Genomic DNA, 17,099 nt, shown 5'->3' with positions numbered 1-17,099 from the left:
TTATCGCAGCAGCTGCAGAGACCAAAATGCGAATTTTCTTCAACAGTGTTTTATACCAAGAACCATTTTTCCAGGAAAACCGTCTTAGCCACAATCCAAAACCAGGAAGGGACAAACACGGAGGGAAGGCCCGATCTTTGAGTGGGGGAAGAGGAGCACTTGGCCCCTTGCAATGGCCCTTCGGATCTTCTCCTGCCCCCCTGCACCATGGGGACTACCTGCAGAAGCCCCCCCCCCCCGGGAACCAGGGCTGGCTTGCTTGGGGGCCAAGACTCGGGAGGCCCCCCAGGGGCCGCTCAGCTGCAGAGGGGATCCACTGGCTTGTTTCCTCTCTCCATGGGCAGTGACTGCATGGCACCCAGTGGGCAGCAGCGGCAGGAGGAGGAAGAGGAGGAGGCAGCCACTGCCCCAGCCGGTGGCCGGGGGGCTTTTGGAGGTCAATGCAGGCACCAAGGAAGGGAGCCGAGTCAGTTTCCAAGGGCTGCCCCACTGAAGGGGAGCCCAGCTGTTCCGCTTGCAGCCTCTCCCCAAAGTTGCAGGCAACGCAGAGGCAACCCTGCCGGCACTGGAGCCCTTCGCCCTGGCTGGCTCGGCCCTCGGAGGCTCCTTCCCCTTCCGCAGACTCTCTCTGGAGGCACTGGTGAGGGGGGCCCCACAGCTGCGGCCCCAGCACCCGCCAGCAGGAGCCCCGTCCGGTGAGCCACGCCGGCCTCCCTGCCATGGCGTCTCCGGGCTCCTCAGAAGACATAAATCTTGTCACGCTGGACGCAGTCGAGGTCCTCATCCAAAGTCAGCAGGACCTGCGCAAAGAGACGGCGCCATCAGATGCCTCTGGAGGGGAGGCGGGGGGTCAATGCTGGGCAGCCCCCACGCTTCGATCTGGACGCCTTATGAGGCTCCCCGGAGCATATCTCCAACAGCACTGCCCCCTTCCCCCGGCTCTGGCCAAGTGGTGTCCCATTCCGGAGCGCTTGGCTACTTGACCCCAGGGCCGCTTCCTCCGTGTGGCCACCTCCCTCAAAGGTTCCTGCCTAAAGGCCCGCGATGGCCCAGGAAAGAGACCAGACTCTGGCCTGGGGGCAGGATATGTGCCCCACCCGCAGCTGGGAAAGGGGCTGGAAATGCCAGTCTGGCCCAGGCTCTGGGCCCAGAACTGCCCCCCACTCCCTTGGGGAGGAGGCCAGCCCCACAGTACCAGGGAAGGGGCCAGCTCTGGCCCAGCCAAGCCGGCTGGTGAGGCGTACCAGGAAGGAGCCAAACATGGCAATGGAGGAGAGGAAGTGCCAGACATCGTGGTCGTCAAAGAAGCCCAGCAGGACACACTCGCGGTTGTGCTCTCGGGACTCGGCCGGGGTTTTCTGTGCAGGGCAGTGAGCAGCTGGGGTCAAAGTGGGCAGCAGGCTGGAGGAGCCCCCTCCCAACAGACGGGGGGGGGGAAGTCAAGCACAGGGCAGGCCGGGGTTGAGCAAGGGTTGAGAAGCAGGTGCAACCGCCGGGCAAGAGCCCAGCTGAGGGGGCAGGGGGTCAGACCAAGCCCCCCGAGGAGGAAGCCCACCTCTGCCTTGCCTGGGGCCCCCAGCCCCCACGGTGGCCGAGAGAGGCTGCAACCGTGCCCTCCCTGGCCTGGGTGGGCTCACCTGCCAGGTGCTGAGGCCCTGGAAGAAGAAGAAGAGGGCAAAGCCCCACACCACGGAGGTGAAGACGATGCAGAGCAGCGAGACCGGCAGCAGGCGCTCCCCACTCCGGAGCTGCAGGGAAGGGACGGGTCAGGGGGCCATTGGGGGGCTGTCCGGGGAGGCCCCACCCCTGGCCAGAGGGAGGAGGCACCTTCATGATGATGTAGAAGGCGAAGTAAAGGAGCAGGTTGCAGATCCCGATGGCCAGCAGGTAGGAGGCGAAGTCGTTGGGGCGCATGATCAGCCCGTAGGCTGCCCTGGGGAGAGGAAGGGGGTCGCTGAGGCCCGAAAGCAGCCTCAAGACCCTCCCCTAAAGCGGCTCTTTGAGCCCCAGGCATCCTCTGGCCCAGTGGGGGCGGCTGCTCTCACTCACAGAGACCAGTTGATGATGTTCCCCATGACCAGCAGCACCATCCGATCCTGTGGACAGAAGCAACCGGGGGATTGGTGAGGCCTCCAGGAATTGAGATTCTTTAACCAGGAGCACCCAGAAGAGGGAGGGGCCGCCCCCTCTCACCATGTACATGGGCCCGCTGCACTGCCGGATGCAGTCGGTGTACAGCACGTGGAAGATCCGGCGCCAGGTGCCAGAATCTGGGGGAGAGTGAGAGCTGAAGGCCCCCGAGAGGGCGGGGGGCCTTGCACCCCAGCTGCCATTGGCAGCCCCCTCGAGGGCAGAGCTCACAGGTGGGGACCCCTGACTGCACCCGCTCACCCAGTTTCCAGCGGCCCATGTAGTACAGCTGGGTGCTGAGCAGCAGCGTGGCGAGGATGTGGATGACCGAGAAAACGATCCAGAAGGCCGTGTTGCCTTTGCCGAAGACCTGGGGGCCAGAGAGCCCTTCAGTGGCAGGGGGAGGGGGTCTCTCCCCTCGAATGCTCCTCCTCCCGTGGGAAGGAACACAGCGCCTCCCTCCCGTGGGTCTGTGTGGGTGTGTGTGTGTGTGTGTGTGAGAGAGAGAGAGAGAGAGAGAGAGAAGGGATCGCAGGGGAGACGTAATTCCTGCCCAGCTCAACACTTTTAGGGGCTCCTCCTCTCGGGGAAGCTGGGGCTCCCCTGCAATCTTGGGGGCTCCCGGCACCTTCCTCCCTCCCCCTCCCCCAAAGGATTCACGCCCCGGGGGTGGGGGGGCTGTGCTCACTCACCACCCCCACGACCGAGAAGAAGATGATGACGGCCAGGCAGGCGTAGGCGCTGTAGGCGCTGGCGTTGATGTCCGGGTGCCTCTTCTGGTACAGCTTCAGCATGCAGAGCCCGGCAATCATGTACATGAAGGAGGTGTCTGCCACCGAAGAGCCACGGCTGAGCCTGGGCCGAGGCCAGGTGGGGGCAGGGGCCCCTCCTCAGGCCGCCCACCCGGGGGCCAGGCGGGGAGCCACTCACCAAACTGGAAGTTGGTGTAGTTGGGGCAGACATGGTAGCAGGCGCTCAGCAGGCCCTCCATCATGAGGGCGGTGCCCATGGCGTAGAAGAGGCCGAAGTGTTTGGGGATGCCGCACTCCTGCAAAGAGACCCACCCCCCATCTGAGAAAGGAGCCCCTCCCCCCTCGTGGGTGGGGTGGGGGCGCTGCTCACCACAGCCTGGAAGTCGTTGCGCATCAAGGCCCGGTTGTAGCTGATCTCGCGCTGCAGGATGATGAGCAGGAAGAGGAGGCCGAGGAGGACGTAGCCCAGGTTGCTCAGGATGTTGTTGAAGGCGCTGGAGAGGCAGGAGGGGAGGCGTCAGGGCCCGGGGCCCTGGGGGGCAGGGCAGGGCCCCCCTCCCAGCTCCTACCTGAGGTTGCTCAGAGGGTGGGCGCAGAGGAAGTTGTAGTAGCAGATGTCCTGGTTCCCAGTCACGTTCACCACCTGCAGGGGGCAAAGGAGGCTCTGGCCAGGGGCTCGGGGGCTTGAGCCAAGGGGGCCAGCGCTGCCAGGGGAAGGCCGGGGTTGCGTTACCGTCTGGTAGGTGATGACCAGCTGGACGACCGGCAGGGCGTAGAAGACAGCGATGGTGGCAATATTCCTGCGGCAAAGGGGAGGGAGAGGAGGGGGCGGGTTCTCCATTAAAGGCCCTGGTCAATGGCCCTGCGCAGCTGGGGGAACTCTGTGGGGACGCACAGCCAGCCCCCCAACTTCCTCACCAAAAGTAAATCTGGTATTTCTTCCGCAATACTCGCTTGTCTTTGCGGGCCAGATCTGCCACACAGAGGAACTTCTGCAAGACACACCAGCATCCCCTGGCTGAGCTTCGGCCTCGTGCGGAGGCACCCAGTCCCCTCGCCCTCCCCGCGGAGCCCCAACCCGGCAGCGTCTCCAACTGGCGCCTCCCTGCCGCCACCCGGAAGAGGCTCCTGCAGGTACTCAAACCACCCGCGACCTGCTCTTCCCTCAGGCCCAAATTTCACAGACCTTTGGGGAGGCCCGAGGCCCCACTGCGCGTCCAGAGCCCTTCTCAGCCTGCTAACGCAGGACGTGCCCAGGCGCCGTGCAAGCTGCCCCCCAGGCCCTGCAGGGTCTCCCCTCGGGACCCACAGCTCTCTTGCCCCCAGGAGCTGCGCTTTTTGCTGGGCTTTGCGGCTGCAGCCCCCCAGGGGTGGGGGGCGGTGTTGGCCAGCGGGAGCAGCGCCCTGTCTCGGTCATCCTCCTAATCTCCGGGGAATAGCCGCCCGCAGCTCCAGAGCTCCCCTGGGCAACCTTGGTGCGGATGACGTTCTTGTCCGACTCAATGTCGGCCAGCGTGTCGTAATCATCCTCCTCCACGGAGCTGAGCGAGTCAAGCCGAGGACGCCCCACCAGGTTCTCCAGGGAACGGTCTGCCGAAGACGGAAACCAGCATTACGGCGAAGGTTGGGGGCTCCGAAGGGGCCAGTCAGCCTGTGCCACCCAATTACCGATGGGACTGACTGGAGCCTGCTGGCAGTCGGCCTGTCTGGGCGCTGGAGTGGGCAGGAGGCCCGAGGAGAGACAGGGCCCAACAGCAGCCCCCCACCCCCAAGCACCCTCGCCCTGCTGATTGGAAGCCATGCAACCCCCCCCGCGTGGGGAGGGGAACCATCGTGCAAACTGCCCACCCCCACCCCCAAGCTTTCTGAGGGGCTGCATTTCCTCAAGTGCAGGCGGCTCAGAGGCTGGAGATCCAGGACGGGAAGATGGGGCTCCCTCCCTGGCCACAGGGGCAGCCCCTCAGGAAGCCCCCATTCATTGAGGGAAAGGGGGGGGGCTGGCCTCCCACCGCCGGTGCCCTTGCCAGCCAAGCAGCCCCTGGGCCAGGTCTGCCTATACCATGTCCTGAGGGAAAGGTACTTGGCGGATGCCCTGGGCTTCCAAAGCTGTTCTGCAGCTGTTCCCTCTTCCCTGGAGGGCAGAAGCCCCCCGCCCCCCCTGAGACCCTTGAGGAAAGAGCCTGGAGCAGAGCATGTGCAGAGGACAGGCCTTGCCCCACTGACGGGAGGAAGGGATGCCCGTTGTCGCCCCCTGTTCTTTCCAGTCACGGCCCATATTGCCAAGCTGAGAAATACTTTGAAGGGACTATTTCTTCTCCGCAGAGCCCCGGCTAGGGAGACCTGGCCCACCGCTGGCCAAGGGGAGCCACCAGGCCAGACAAGGGGCCCAGGAAGGGGAGGCCAGGCGGACAGGGAGGCCAGTCTCTCTACCCATTGCAAAGGCTGCCCAGTGTCTCTGCCGCTGCTGGCACACATCTTGCCCTTGAGGAGAAAGGAAAGAGTTACGCAAAGGGGCCAAACCGCCCAGCCAGGCCCATCATCCCTTTGGAGGGGGCCCCACACACATGCAGGAGGCAGCCGGGCGAGAGGAAGCACCCCGAGGGCCAGCATGCCAGCTACGCGCCTCACCAGCGTAAGTGGAGGAGGCCTCCGTGGAAAGCAGGCTGTCCGTGACATTCTCGCTGCTGGCAGCCGACCCGGTGTCTGCTGGGGGGGAGCGGGGGGCCCCCAGGTGAGTTGCCAGCCAGGTAGGGGGAAGAGCCACCTGCCGGGCCCAGGCGGCAGCAGAGGAAAGGGCCCCCACCCCAACAGACAGGACCCCCCCTCCTCTGTCCGGCTGGGGGGCTGGGACTCACCGAAGGACCCATAACACTGACTGCCGAGAGGAGGGTGTCCCTGGAACGGGTCCAGGGGCTCCGGGGGATTCCCTGCAACGAAAGAGCCACCACCCGGCTTGAAAACGGGGAGCCCCATCATGGAACCCGGGCCTGGCTGCCCTTGGACCGGCCAGCCCATCCGGAGGGGAGCTCCAAGAAGGGCAGCTCGGGTGGGGAGGGGGCTCTGCATCGGATCTCAGGGCCTGCCCGAGTGGAAGGGGCTTCTCCCCCCGCACAGGAAGCCAGAGGAGCAGAATGGGGCGGGGCTGAGTGCTTACCAAGGAGGGAAGCTTGGTGTGGAGCAGCATTCCGGAAGGAAGGAAGGAAGGAAGGAAGGAAGGAAGGAAGGAAGGAAGGAAGGAAGGAAGGAAGGAAGGAAGGAAGGAAGGAAGGAAGGAAGGAAAAAGGAAGAAAGGAAGGAGGGAAAGATGGATGGATGGAAGGAAGGAAGGAGGGAAAGATGGATGGATGGAAGGAAGGAAGGAAAGAAGGAAGAAAGGAAGGAAGGAAAGAGGGAAAGAAGGAAGAAAGAAGGGAAGGAAGGAGGGAAGGAAGGAAGGAAGGAAGGAGGAAAAGAAGGAAGGAAAGAAGGAAGGAAGGAAGACGGGAATGACAAGGAAGGAAAGAAGGAAGAAAGGAGGAAAAGAAGGAAGGAAAGAAGGAAGGAAAAAAGGAAGAAAGGAAGGAAGGAAGGAGGGAAAGATGGATGGATGGAAGGAAGGAAGGAAAGAAGGAAGAAAGGAAGGAAGGAAGGAGGGAAAGAAGGAAGAAAGAAGGGAAGGAAGGAGGGAAAGAAGGAAGAAAGGAAGGAAGGAAAGAAGGAAGAAAGGAAGGAAGGAGGGAAAGATGGATGGAGGGAAAGAAGGAAGGAAGGAAGAAATTGTTTATAACCTAAAGCAGCTCCCTAATGCGAGAGAGACGGAAGCCACCATTCTGAGACGTGGCTCTAAGCCCTCCAGTCTCTGCATGCCAGTTCCCAGCCCAAGACTATCCAAATCTAAGCGTGTCGTCCGGTCACATGCACAACCAGCAACTGGGTCCTTGCAGCCCCGGACCGCATTTTCTGCATGTGGTGCAAACCCACCATGAATTGTGGAGCTGCCCGTGAGGCTGATTCAGCACTGGAGCTCCAGCAACTGAGGGGCTGGTCCCTGCAAGAGTCAGACCCCAACTGGACTTCAGCAGGCACCCTCGCCACTCCCCACCGGGACTCAGCAGAAGGCCTGCGGCTGCCACCCCGAGCAGAAGACGGACAGGGGGACAGGCCCCCTCCTGGCCGCAGGACTCCCCCCCCTACCTCGTACGCCCCCATCGGAACAGGGTGTGTCCACAGCACTCAGGAACTGGAGCTGCCGCTGCCTCCGCTTCTGACGCCTGTTGAACAAGGGACCCCCTGAAAGGACGTGCGGCTGCCTTCCCTGGAAGGCCCCCTCTGTGGGCCCGCGTCCCCCTCCTCCCGGGAAGAAGCGGGCCTTGGGGGGCATGAACGCTGCCGCCCTGAAGGCTCTCTTGCCCTGCCTTCCCAGTCAGCCCTGCCACCAAGGCAGGGCAGAGCCACCTCCTCGGCCGTGACCAAGCCTCCGCGGCCAAGGAAAACGGGGCCCACGACAGCAAGCGGGGGCAGGAGCCCCGATGGGCAGACTCACCGCCAGTTCTCCCAGCAGGCGATGAGCACCGTCAGGATGTAGAAGGACAAGAAGACGCCCAGGCAGAAGAGAATCCCGTCCACGTAGGCCTCAGCTGCAGAGGAGCCAGAGAGACAGCCTGGTGCAGCTGGCAGGCCTGGGGCTAGGAAGCCTCCTCCTCCCCTCCCCTCCTCCCAGCCTCTTGGCCGCTCTCAGCCGCTGCCCACCACTCCAAGGTTCCTGGAGACTCAGCCCCGCCCGCCAGGCCCTGGGCTGCCTGCCCCTCGGGTGTACCGGGGAGCCAGCTCCAAGTCAGGAGGAGTCAGGCAGGCAGCTGCTCCCCTTCCTTCTCCACCGGGGGAATGTGCGGCCGAGGGGCTTGCTTACAACTGACAGCAGGGGTCACCACGACGTCCAAGGTTTTCTGACGGTTGCCTTGGTCTACAGGCTCATCTGGAAGGCACAAAGGCCCGGATCAACTCGCCTGGAGAAGATCCCAGCCGCAGGTCCCCTTCGCTGGCGACGGTGCAGAGCCTGGATCGCGGCCTGGTCCCGGGGGCCCCCCTTCCCTTCAACCAGCCCCCTTCCTTGCTAATCCCCAGGGGCTCCCTGGAGGCCCTCAAGCCCTGAGCTCAGGGGAGCTCAGGCAAGCCACCTTCTTGCCCCAGAGATGGGATGCTGGGCTAGCTGTAAAAGTGGAGGCCAGGAGGCAGAACGACTCTGGACTTCCGGGGCCTCTCAAAAACACTTTCCAGTCTGGCCAGAGGTTACAGCAGGCTGGACTGCCCTCCTGCCCCTCCAAGGCTCCCTGGTCTCACCCCCTTATTCCGATCGGAAGCAGCTCTGGAACACAGCCTCGCTCCCCCCATGGGCTGGCTTCCCAGGTCCCTCAAGGGCCAGGGGCCATCGTGCCTGGAGGCCTTCCTGGCCCCTCCTGCCAGTTAGCTGACGAGGCCTCCCTGATGGAGCTGAACCCATAAACAGACCTCAGTCCAGCTCCCCCCCCATACCTTTGGAAAAAGGGTAGTAGTGTAAAGGCCCCCACAAGCTTCGTCTTCGGTCTTCACTACCACGACCACGTAGAAACTGTGGCTGGGGAAATCCTTCTTCTGCGAAGAACCAAGGAATGGAGAAAATCTCTGACTGAAGATCAGAAATATGGCTGATCTTCAGACCCCCCAAGGGGGCAGCTGGAGGCTCCTTGTTTGCCCCCCAGATGCCCTGGTTTCTACTACCTAGCCCTTGTGTTACACTCGACACCCAGACGGACCCCCCCGAGACCTGAATTTGTGGTTCCAGGTGGCTCCTTCAGAAGCCAAGGCAAGATGGGCCGCTCAGGCCAACCGATACCAGCACCAATGCCGGCTAACTGATGCCCGTGATATCCCAGGTAACAGGAGGGCTGACCCCCAGGTCCGACTGGCAAAGGTCCCAGCCAATCAGTTGTACCTGCACTGTGATGGCTGCCTTCTTGGTCATGGTCTGGTATGTGCCAATGAAAGCCACGTTGTTGTCCAGGTCGTAGACAGGACACTGGGCAGCAGGAGAGCAAGCAAGCAAGGGGCAATCAGCTTCTTGGGCCAAAGGAGGCCTGGAGCCTCCTGTGTCCTATAAGCAACCCCCCACCTCACTGACCAGAATGTCCTGGACGGAAATGACCGAACAAGGAAAGGCTGTGGATGATGTCACTTTAATGATGGCGGAGTCCACCCCCTCCGGGAACTCGTACTTGAAGTACTGTGGGTCAAGGAAAGAGAGGAGAACCAGGACCTTGGCTGGTGACCCCTTCCTTGCTGGGTCTTCTCCGCCTGCCAGCTGTGGCGGCTCCCTGGGGGCCCTTCTTGAGGCTGGGAAGCTTCTTTGGGCACCTCATCAGGGAAGCCAAGCGGCCTCCTCTCGCCTGGGAACCCCCAGCGGGTGCTGCAGGGCAGCAGCAGAATCCCAGCAAAGGGGCTGCAACTGGGCAGGCGGGGGGGGGCTGGGGCAGGCGGGGGAGGCACCCTCAGGTCCTGCCTGACCCCTGACCTGAAGACCACGGAAAGGCCTGTCCAAGCGCTGGGGTGAGACGGACACAACCTCCAGCCGTTTGACAGCCAGGCCCAAAACTCAGAGGTGCCCAAGGCTTGGGTGGGGGCGGCGGGGGGGTCTTCTTCCCATCCAGGCAACCCCCTGCCCACTGGGCAACCTACCTGTGGCTGGGCTGCTGTGGCGTTGAAAGTGAAGGGCTCACCTGTCCTGCAGGAAGAAAGACCAGCAGGGGCAGCGGTTGGGGCGGGCAGGGCTGCCAAAGAGGGGCCCCACTGACCGCCTGCCCCTCGGCTCAGAGACCCCAGCAGCTGCTGCTGCTCCTGGCTGGCTGGCTGGGCGTTTTGCATGCAGGGCTTCTGGGGCACCGTCAGCCCGGCTCACCTGAGGACAAAATTCTCCACGCGGGAGACGCGCAGCTGGTAAGAGGCGTTGGTGGCTGAGAGGGTGGAGACGTCCACGAAGAAAAACTGGGTCTCCACCTCGCTCTTGGTCGGCGGCTGGCACAGAGTGCGGCTGACATCTTGGTACCGGTACTTCCTCTGGAACCTGCGGGCGGGGAGGTGGGCATGGGGGGCTTCCCAGGAGGGGCCACCGAGCGCTGAGGGCTCCCGCAAAGCAGCCGCCTTCCCTCCTTTCCTGAGGGGCAGCTGGAGGGCCCGTCCTGTCGGAGGAGCCCCGGCAGGTCGGGGAGGGCAGGATACTCACAGGCCGCGGAGGATTAAGGGCACTTGGAAGGAGACCACCGCCTCCTTCTGCCGCACCACGAAGAGCACCGGCCTCTCCTTCTGCTCGGACAGCACGTTCACCGACACCCGGACGCCCTCCGTCTGCGGGGCGACGAGAGGGACTCAGGCCCAGCCTCCCCGGCCAAGGGACCCCGGCCGCGGAGCCCGCCAGGCAGGCGCAGCCGAGCACCGCTCCCGGGGCCAGCTGGCAGGCGCGGGGCAAAGGTCGGAGCGGCCGGCCGGAGAGAGCGAAAGGGCCTCGCCTCGCGGGCGACTCCCGCTCCCGGGGCCGGGCTCCCTCTTCGGGAGGCGTCGCCACCGCCGCCGCTTCCTGCCGCCCGAGGTGCCAGCGCGTCGGGCGGGCCCGGGCGGAGGCGGCCACGCGAGGCCCGGATTGAGCGCCGGGGCCGGGCAGAGGGGGCGCCGGACTGGACGGGCGGCGGCGGCGGCGGCGGCGGCTCCTCACCCGGTTCCGCGAGACGCTGTGGTTGAAGGCGTAGATGTTGAGCAGCTGCTCGTTCACGGCGTCGCCGTAGAGCTGCTCGAAGGCCGCCTCCTTCTGCACCACGCGCTTCTCGGCCGGCCCGGCCGCGGCCCCGGCCAGGGGGGGCAGCAGCAACGGCAGCAGCAGCAGCAGCGGCGCCCTCAGCATGGCCGGCGGGCGGCGGGGGCGACAGCCGCGGGGACGGGCGCTCCGCTCGTCTGGGCGGCGCCGCCGAGGCCGCGTCCTTTAAAGGGGAGGCGGGCGAGGGCGGGCCGCGGCGCCGGCGGAGGTGGGGCGGCCGACCTGCCCGCCCCAGCCAGACGGAGCGGCGCGCTCGGGAGGCCGGCGGATGGGCCGCCGCGAAAAGACCCCCGTCCCCCCAAAGAGACGCTGACAAGGCCGTGGATGGAACATGGATCTTTATATGGAAACACGCACTGAACCAACGAGCTCTGCCGGTCATCCCGGCCGCTTAGCCAGAGCAGATTCATCCCCGGGGCGCTCGGAAGCCACTGATGGGGGCGGGGGGGCCTGAGCGACTGCTGCCCCCAAAGGAAAGGCAGGCCTCCCCCTCCGCCAGCCCCTTCCCACCTGCAGGTTACATAAGGCCACGGCGACCCTGCCTTCATCTACACTCCCCCACCTGCTGCAATAAATAGGGAGCAGGCCATGCTTGCACATTACAGGACAGACAAGATTCGGGGTGCAATACACACTGGCAAACAGGAACAAGATGAGGGGGACTCCAAGGAAAAGCCCAAGAGGAGGAGGAGGCTGGTTATATAAGCAAGTGGTGCTCCGGGGCGGCAGCAGATGAGCCAACCTGAATCCTCAAGGAACGTGAGGGGCAGGACCTCCGTGGGGTGTCAGGAAGCAGCAGGATAGGTATTGCTGGCTCCAAGGAGGCTGCAGGGACCTCCAGGGGACTCTGGTGAGGCTGCCAATCCCAGGGGGCTTTCTTAGTGTTGCTGGCCACAGGCAGCTGGCAAAGGCCTGGGTGCAAGAGAAGCCACAGCTGGGAAATGGCTCCCAATTGACCAAGCAAAGTGCAAGCCTCAGGCTGGGCGCATCTCTGCAGGAAGACGGGCCCTGCCCACTCAACCCCAAGGTGCCAACCCAGAGCACTTCAGGAGAAGCAGGTTCACTCTGGGAATTCTTTGACAGAGCAAAGCCTTGTGCTTTTGTCAAGCGGAAGCTTGTGCTGGGAGATGCAAGGGAAAAGATGGCCGGCTGGGAGACATGCACGGTCAAGAGCTCATCCCTGAACCAAGAAGCCTTCTCGGAACAAGCCTAAAGCCAACTGGGGAAAAGGGTGACCTACAGCCGGGGTGGCCTATGGGGAAGGGGGGGAGGAGGGAAATTATCTGGGTGGTCACACTCTGCATTCTCAGGGATCAAACCACGCTTGGGGAACTGGGGCAGCAGATCCTTGCCCATCACTTGCTCGGGGAAAGAGGGGTGAAGTATCTTTCCTCTTCCCTGCCTGTTTATGGATAAAATCTTTCTCCCACAATCTCACGGACTATCTAAGACTGAAAGTTCTTCCCAGAAAAATCTCTCCCAAGTACAAGCTGAGGCATTTATGCTTCAGAAACCACCTCATTGCACCAGGCCCAGAGAAAGAGGCTCCGCTTCACGGAGGGGCCTGTATTCTGGCCGACCTGCAATATCCTGGGCCTGCCTCACTTGCATGAGTCAAATACTTGTGCAAGCCTGACCCAAAAACAGAGAGGGAGGCCCTGGACTGCGAGGCTCAGGCCCTGCAAGGTGGGAGAAGGCGGGCTGGGGGGCTGCCCTTGCGTTTTGCTCTTAAAAGGGAGCGTTCTGCAGCAACCTAGCGAGAAGCAGCAGCAGCAGCAGCATCGGTTTAACCTGGGTGGGAATGATGGGACAGACTGCAAGGCCCTGGACAAGTTGAGAGTGTTGCACCAACACACCTCAGAGGCAAGTTTTTCTGATGCCGACCACCTCCCATTCTGTTCCCAGTAAGGGAATCGCATCCTTTTTAACAAAAGAAATGAAATAGCCAAGTTAACTGTGTTCACTCACTCAACACATAATTGTTCACATGTATCCAATTGTCACAGGTAGCTGTTTCCTGTTCTGGTTTGCCAGTTTGCCAAAGCAAGAAAGCAGCTAATATCACTTAAAACAAAAACCCAAATCCAGTAAATATAAAAACTCTTCAAACAATTCCAACTTTTCAGGAAGCAGCTACTGTTCAGTCCAGGGAGTGGAATGTGAATGCGACCAATGAGTTTAGGCCTTTCAGCACTATGGACAGGCTGGACACGGAGGAGGCAGGAATGGGAAGGCGAGCCCGCAGGTCGCTGACCACCATGCTCGCCACGCCATGAGCGAGAAATGGCTCAGGGGAGAGACCTTGTTCCCCTTAGAAAGGCCAAGTGAAGAAAGAGGCCCTGGGACATCTTTGGCCAGCCACCCTCCGCCCCCCTTTCCAGTGCTAAACACAACACCCAGTAACATTCAACAATGGAAAGCACCTCGAGCGAGGATTCCGTGGTGCCATGGAAAAGAGAACCGGGCTGATGGCGCTGGGATGGGGTGGGACGGGGCGGTGGGTGGGGGGGGGGGGGGCTGTCAGGCCAGAGTTGCCTGTTTCTCTTCTGGGGTTTCCTCCAGCAGCTGCATGATGAGTTCATGGAGGGGTTTGCAGATCCTTGTGTAGCCGGCACCCGTTAGGTGCAGGAAATCGAACATGTCGTGGCATGAAATGGTGCCATCCGAGTGCACGAAGCCTCCATCCACATCCAGCAGCTGGACTCCAGCCAGCTTTGGCAGGGAGGTCTTCAAGAGCTGGTTCACCTTGGAGTTCTTCTGCCGCAGAGGGTTCGGCTTCTCGCCTCGAGGGAGCAGGCCCTTGAACAAGGGAGGGGAAAACAGCAGGTTATCCCATGCTTGGGGAAAGCTCAGCCCCAACCCCGGGCCTAGCCTCACTCTGTCCGCTGTCTGGACATGGACACACACGGCCTCTCTGGCAAGCTGAGACCTTGGTCCTTTCTTGTCTTTCAGAAGCACCTGTTGTCTTCTGGTCCTAGATTTTAGTTCTGCATTTAACACAATTCTCCCACATTGACTAGTGTCTAAACTTCTGGACCTTGGGCTTTCTTATTCAGTCTGCCTTTGGATTATGGATTTCCTGTCTGGCCGCTCAGAGGGTCAGATTAGGTACATACCTCTTCAGCCCTTATTCTTAACACTGGTACACCACAGAGTTGCGTGTTGAGTCCCTTACTCTATACTCTTTATGTGCAAGACTGCACTCCCACTCATGCTAGTAATACTATTACTAAACTTGCAGATGATACAATAGTGGTGGGACTCATCTCCGGGGAGGGGGAGGAGATAAGTCTGCCTACCGAGATGAGGTGGCCCGGTTGCTTTCGTGGTGTGGAGACAGTAACTTGGTCCTCAACACCAATGAGGAGCTTATAGTGGACTATAGAAGGAACAGATCAGACATCCAGCCCTTGCTTATCAAATGGAGACCGAGTGGAGCAAGTGGCCAGTTTTAAGTTTCTGGGTGTTACCCTAAAAGAGGACCTGACCTGGGGGGTCTGGTCAAAAGGGCCCAGCAGAGGTTATATTATCTGAGACTTCTCAGAAGACAACAATTGGATGAAAAACTGCTGGTGACCTTCCACCGCTGCACCATAGAGAGTATCTTAACTGACTGCACCTCTGTATGGTTTGCCAATTGCACAGTGGCAGATAGGACAGCGCTCCAGAGGGTCAACACCATTGCCCAGAGGACCATTGGTTGCCCTCTCCCCTATTTGGAAGAGCTTTATAGCTCCTGCTGCCTTAAGAAAGTTCAAAACATTCTCAAAGATCCACCTCATCCTGGGCGGCCTTGTTTTGAACTATTACCATCTGGCAGACAATACAGGACAATAATAAAAACAAGGACAAATAGGCTGAAAAACAGCTTCTATCCCAGGGCAGGAGCTCTTTTAAATTCTACTGTATTGTACTGTATCACCAGTGTTGGTGTGGTATTGCGGGTTTTTGGTTCAATGTGTGGAGTATGAAGGATGCGTGTTTGTGTTTATTTTCATGGTCATGATGCGCACTGAAGATGGTGTTTGATTTCGTTGTACGAGGTGCAATGACAATAAACTAAACTAAACTAGTCTCCCAAACTCCCACAGGTACATTTTCAGTCTTTCCAAAATCAGTATATGAAGAATTATACTATCATGTCGCTCTTACGTAAAGCTTTTTCAGGACCATCTCAGAGTTGCCTTTGTGAAATTATCCAGATGCTTACAAAAATTAAGCTGTCATAAACAATGATTAGTTATTGTCTGAGGCTTCCAGTTCCCTTCCTCAGCCAAGGTAATGCTTCTCCAAAGGATTTTCTGTAACAAAAACCAGCAGCCTACCCCAGTTCTTCTTATGATGCTTCCCTTCCACCTGATTAAAAAAGAAACAAGAACATACAAATGCACCAAAGATGCTACTCTTACTTACCAAAACAATAATCTTAGCCTGAGGCTGCCGGGTGTTGATCAGTCTCACAATGGCTTCTATTCCACCAGCTACTTCCTCTGCTGTGTTTTCATGGTTATTTGTTCCAACCCAAACAACAACGACCTGTGATTGAAGGATCAGAGACAAAATTTCCTCTGCATTACCCGGCTGCAGAGGAAAAGGAAACATCGCATGCTGCGCACATTTCAGTGCCCAGAGGACATGGCAGTCAGCAGCTTTCCGCTCCCTTGCCAGTCACAGATATCAATCAGACTGTGAATGTAATAGTTCTGAATTAAAATAACACAGAAATGCTTTGGGTATTACAAAACCTAGCAAAGGGCAGTCTGTGTGTGAGTTGCGGGGTGAGAGGGAGGAGAGAGGATGAAGAGAATATTACAGGAGGTTTCTTGTTCTTTCTTGCTACAGGCACCCTACCTTGGGCTTAATATTTTCTAGTTCACCGTTCTTCAGTCTCCACAAAACATGTCCTGTAGTGTCTCCACCAATCCCAAAATTCAGTGCATGTAACGGTGAAAAAAGTTCTCGCCATATCTGCAATGATGAATTTTAGGAATTATCCTTGAACAAAGGCAGGGGATTTCAGGAATAAATTATTGATATAGTTAAGCATTCAGAGGTTGACTGGATTTTATTCAGGCTGAAGCAAAAAGTCCATCCTGGGTCATCTGCAATCCAGATAAGGATGGGCAACACTTAAAGCATCTCCTGATCTCCATCTGGAGGCTTGGAAATCATCCTTTGATGTCACCAAATTCTCTGGACTGGGAATGGAATCGGTTTGTCTTTGGAAAACCTCCCAAGCCCATTCCCACTATGCCACACAACTAACACTGCAAAAAACAACCAAATGATCGTGAGATCCAGCCACAATGCCGTCTGTGAGATTTCCAGATGCTGCATTGTCCCCCAGGGCCAGATGTTGCCACCAAGGTGGCACCAGGTGTGCCCTAACTGCTTGGGCATCCTCCTCGTACAAAGGCTTGCCAATATGCCTTCAGGGTAAGAACCTTTTCCACATGATGGCCCACCAGTATTTGGCCTCCTGAGCTTCGAGGAACAGCCTCCCTAAGGCGGCTTCGCTGGAGTGAGGGAGCCTTGGCCGGCTCTTCTCCAATCAGAACCACCCAAGCTTTTCCACTGGAAATCCAAGTTCATTCATGGACATTTTACTGTTTATTCCTGCTCGATTTAAAGCTGATGAACCGAAGAGGCGGAAGGCGGCTGCATGGTGGCGAAGGAGCAAGGGTGGGACATTAGGAGAAAGTCCCCTAAGGGGACCCGGGGGGGGGAGCGCCGCCTACCTCGTATTGCTGCAGCAACTGGACCATGGAGTCGCCCACGAACAGCACGTCGGGCTCCTTGTCCTTGCAGTCCAAGACGAACCGGTTGTGCTGCGGGGAAGGAGGCGAGCAGCGTGAAGCCACCGGCGGCTCCTCCGCTTCCCCACGCCGGCCCTCTCCCCCGGGCGACGGGCACGAAACGGGCGACCCGGCCCGCCCCGGGGGAGTTCCGGGAGGCGGCGAGGCTCACCTGGGACATCCACCGGTCGTCGCCCTGCACGTCTTCCGCGATGTGGGCCGTGGCCGCCGGGTTGGCGTCCCCCTGGCTCATCCGGTCCCTGCCGAGAGAGAGGAGGAGGAGGAGGGGCGTGGGCGGGGGGGCTCCCTCCGCCGCCCCGCCCGTCGCCATGGGAACCGGCCGCCCAGGCCCCGCCGCGCGGGAGGCTCGGCGGAAGCGGCCCGCAGGGGGTGCGCGTCCCCGCCCGCCCCGCACTCACGCTGCCGGCGACTGCGACTGCCCCCGCGCCTCCATGGCGGCTCCTCGGCGACGATCCGCTCCGCCTGCTCGGCCTTCCCTCAGCCTCCCCGCCGCTCCGACGGGCGCGCCCCTCCCCGCTCCGGCCGCCACACAGCGCGCCTGCGCGATGACCTGCTTCCGCCCTCGCCGCAGCTCTGGCCGGA

The 17,099-nt window shown here is 60.4% G+C and overlaps 2 protein-coding genes across 3 annotated transcripts; both read right to left on the bottom strand.

Annotated features, from left to right (window-relative positions):
* Positions 1 to 33: 33 nt before the first annotated feature.
* Positions 34 to 10,840, bottom strand: SIDT2 (SID1 transmembrane family member 2). The gene is given in 28 exon segments (XM_087969772.1): positions 34 to 800; positions 1,245 to 1,358; positions 1,638 to 1,748; positions 1,828 to 1,933; positions 2,050 to 2,096; positions 2,194 to 2,270; positions 2,392 to 2,500; positions 2,823 to 2,959; positions 3,061 to 3,178; positions 3,253 to 3,376; positions 3,452 to 3,525; positions 3,616 to 3,682; positions 3,801 to 3,874; positions 4,354 to 4,472; positions 5,313 to 5,363; positions 5,511 to 5,585; positions 5,738 to 5,809; positions 7,056 to 7,132; positions 7,405 to 7,498; positions 7,771 to 7,836; positions 8,394 to 8,420; positions 8,423 to 8,492; positions 8,833 to 8,916; positions 9,019 to 9,120; positions 9,573 to 9,618; positions 9,793 to 9,957; positions 10,117 to 10,238; positions 10,603 to 10,840. Coding segments are annotated over 28 exon segments (2,577 nt in total). The 5' UTR covers positions 10,789 to 10,840; the 3' UTR covers positions 34 to 737.
* A 1,816-nt stretch (positions 10,841 to 12,656) lies between these two features.
* On the bottom strand, positions 12,657 to 17,099 carry PAFAH1B2 (platelet activating factor acetylhydrolase 1b catalytic subunit 2). 2 transcript variants are annotated; one of them, XM_026680973.2, is made up of 6 exons: positions 16,916 to 17,099; positions 16,669 to 16,756; positions 16,440 to 16,529; positions 15,553 to 15,669; positions 15,115 to 15,237; positions 12,657 to 13,500 (listed from the first exon to the last, which is right to left on the bottom strand). In XM_026680973.2, exons 1-6 carry the CDS (start codon positions 16,948 to 16,950, stop codon positions 13,222 to 13,224), a joined length of 732 nt encoding a protein of 243 aa, XP_026536758.1. In that variant the 5' UTR covers positions 16,951 to 17,099; the 3' UTR covers positions 12,657 to 13,221. The 2 variants fall into 2 exon arrangements, with proteins under 2 accessions (XP_026536758.1, XP_087825915.1); XM_087969789.1 differs by having other exon boundaries at positions 16,669 to 16,759; positions 16,916 to 17,045.

This window comes from Notechis scutatus, chromosome 7, assembly GCF_049901735.1.
Source record: "Notechis scutatus isolate UNSWTSFEM ecotype Mainland chromosome 7, rNotScu1.2, whole genome shotgun sequence".
Classification (NCBI taxonomy): domain Eukaryota; kingdom Metazoa; phylum Chordata; class Lepidosauria; order Squamata; family Elapidae; genus Notechis; species Notechis scutatus.
Note: the sequence above shows the minus strand (reverse complement) of the source record. Positions and strands in the feature narration are given on the sequence as shown.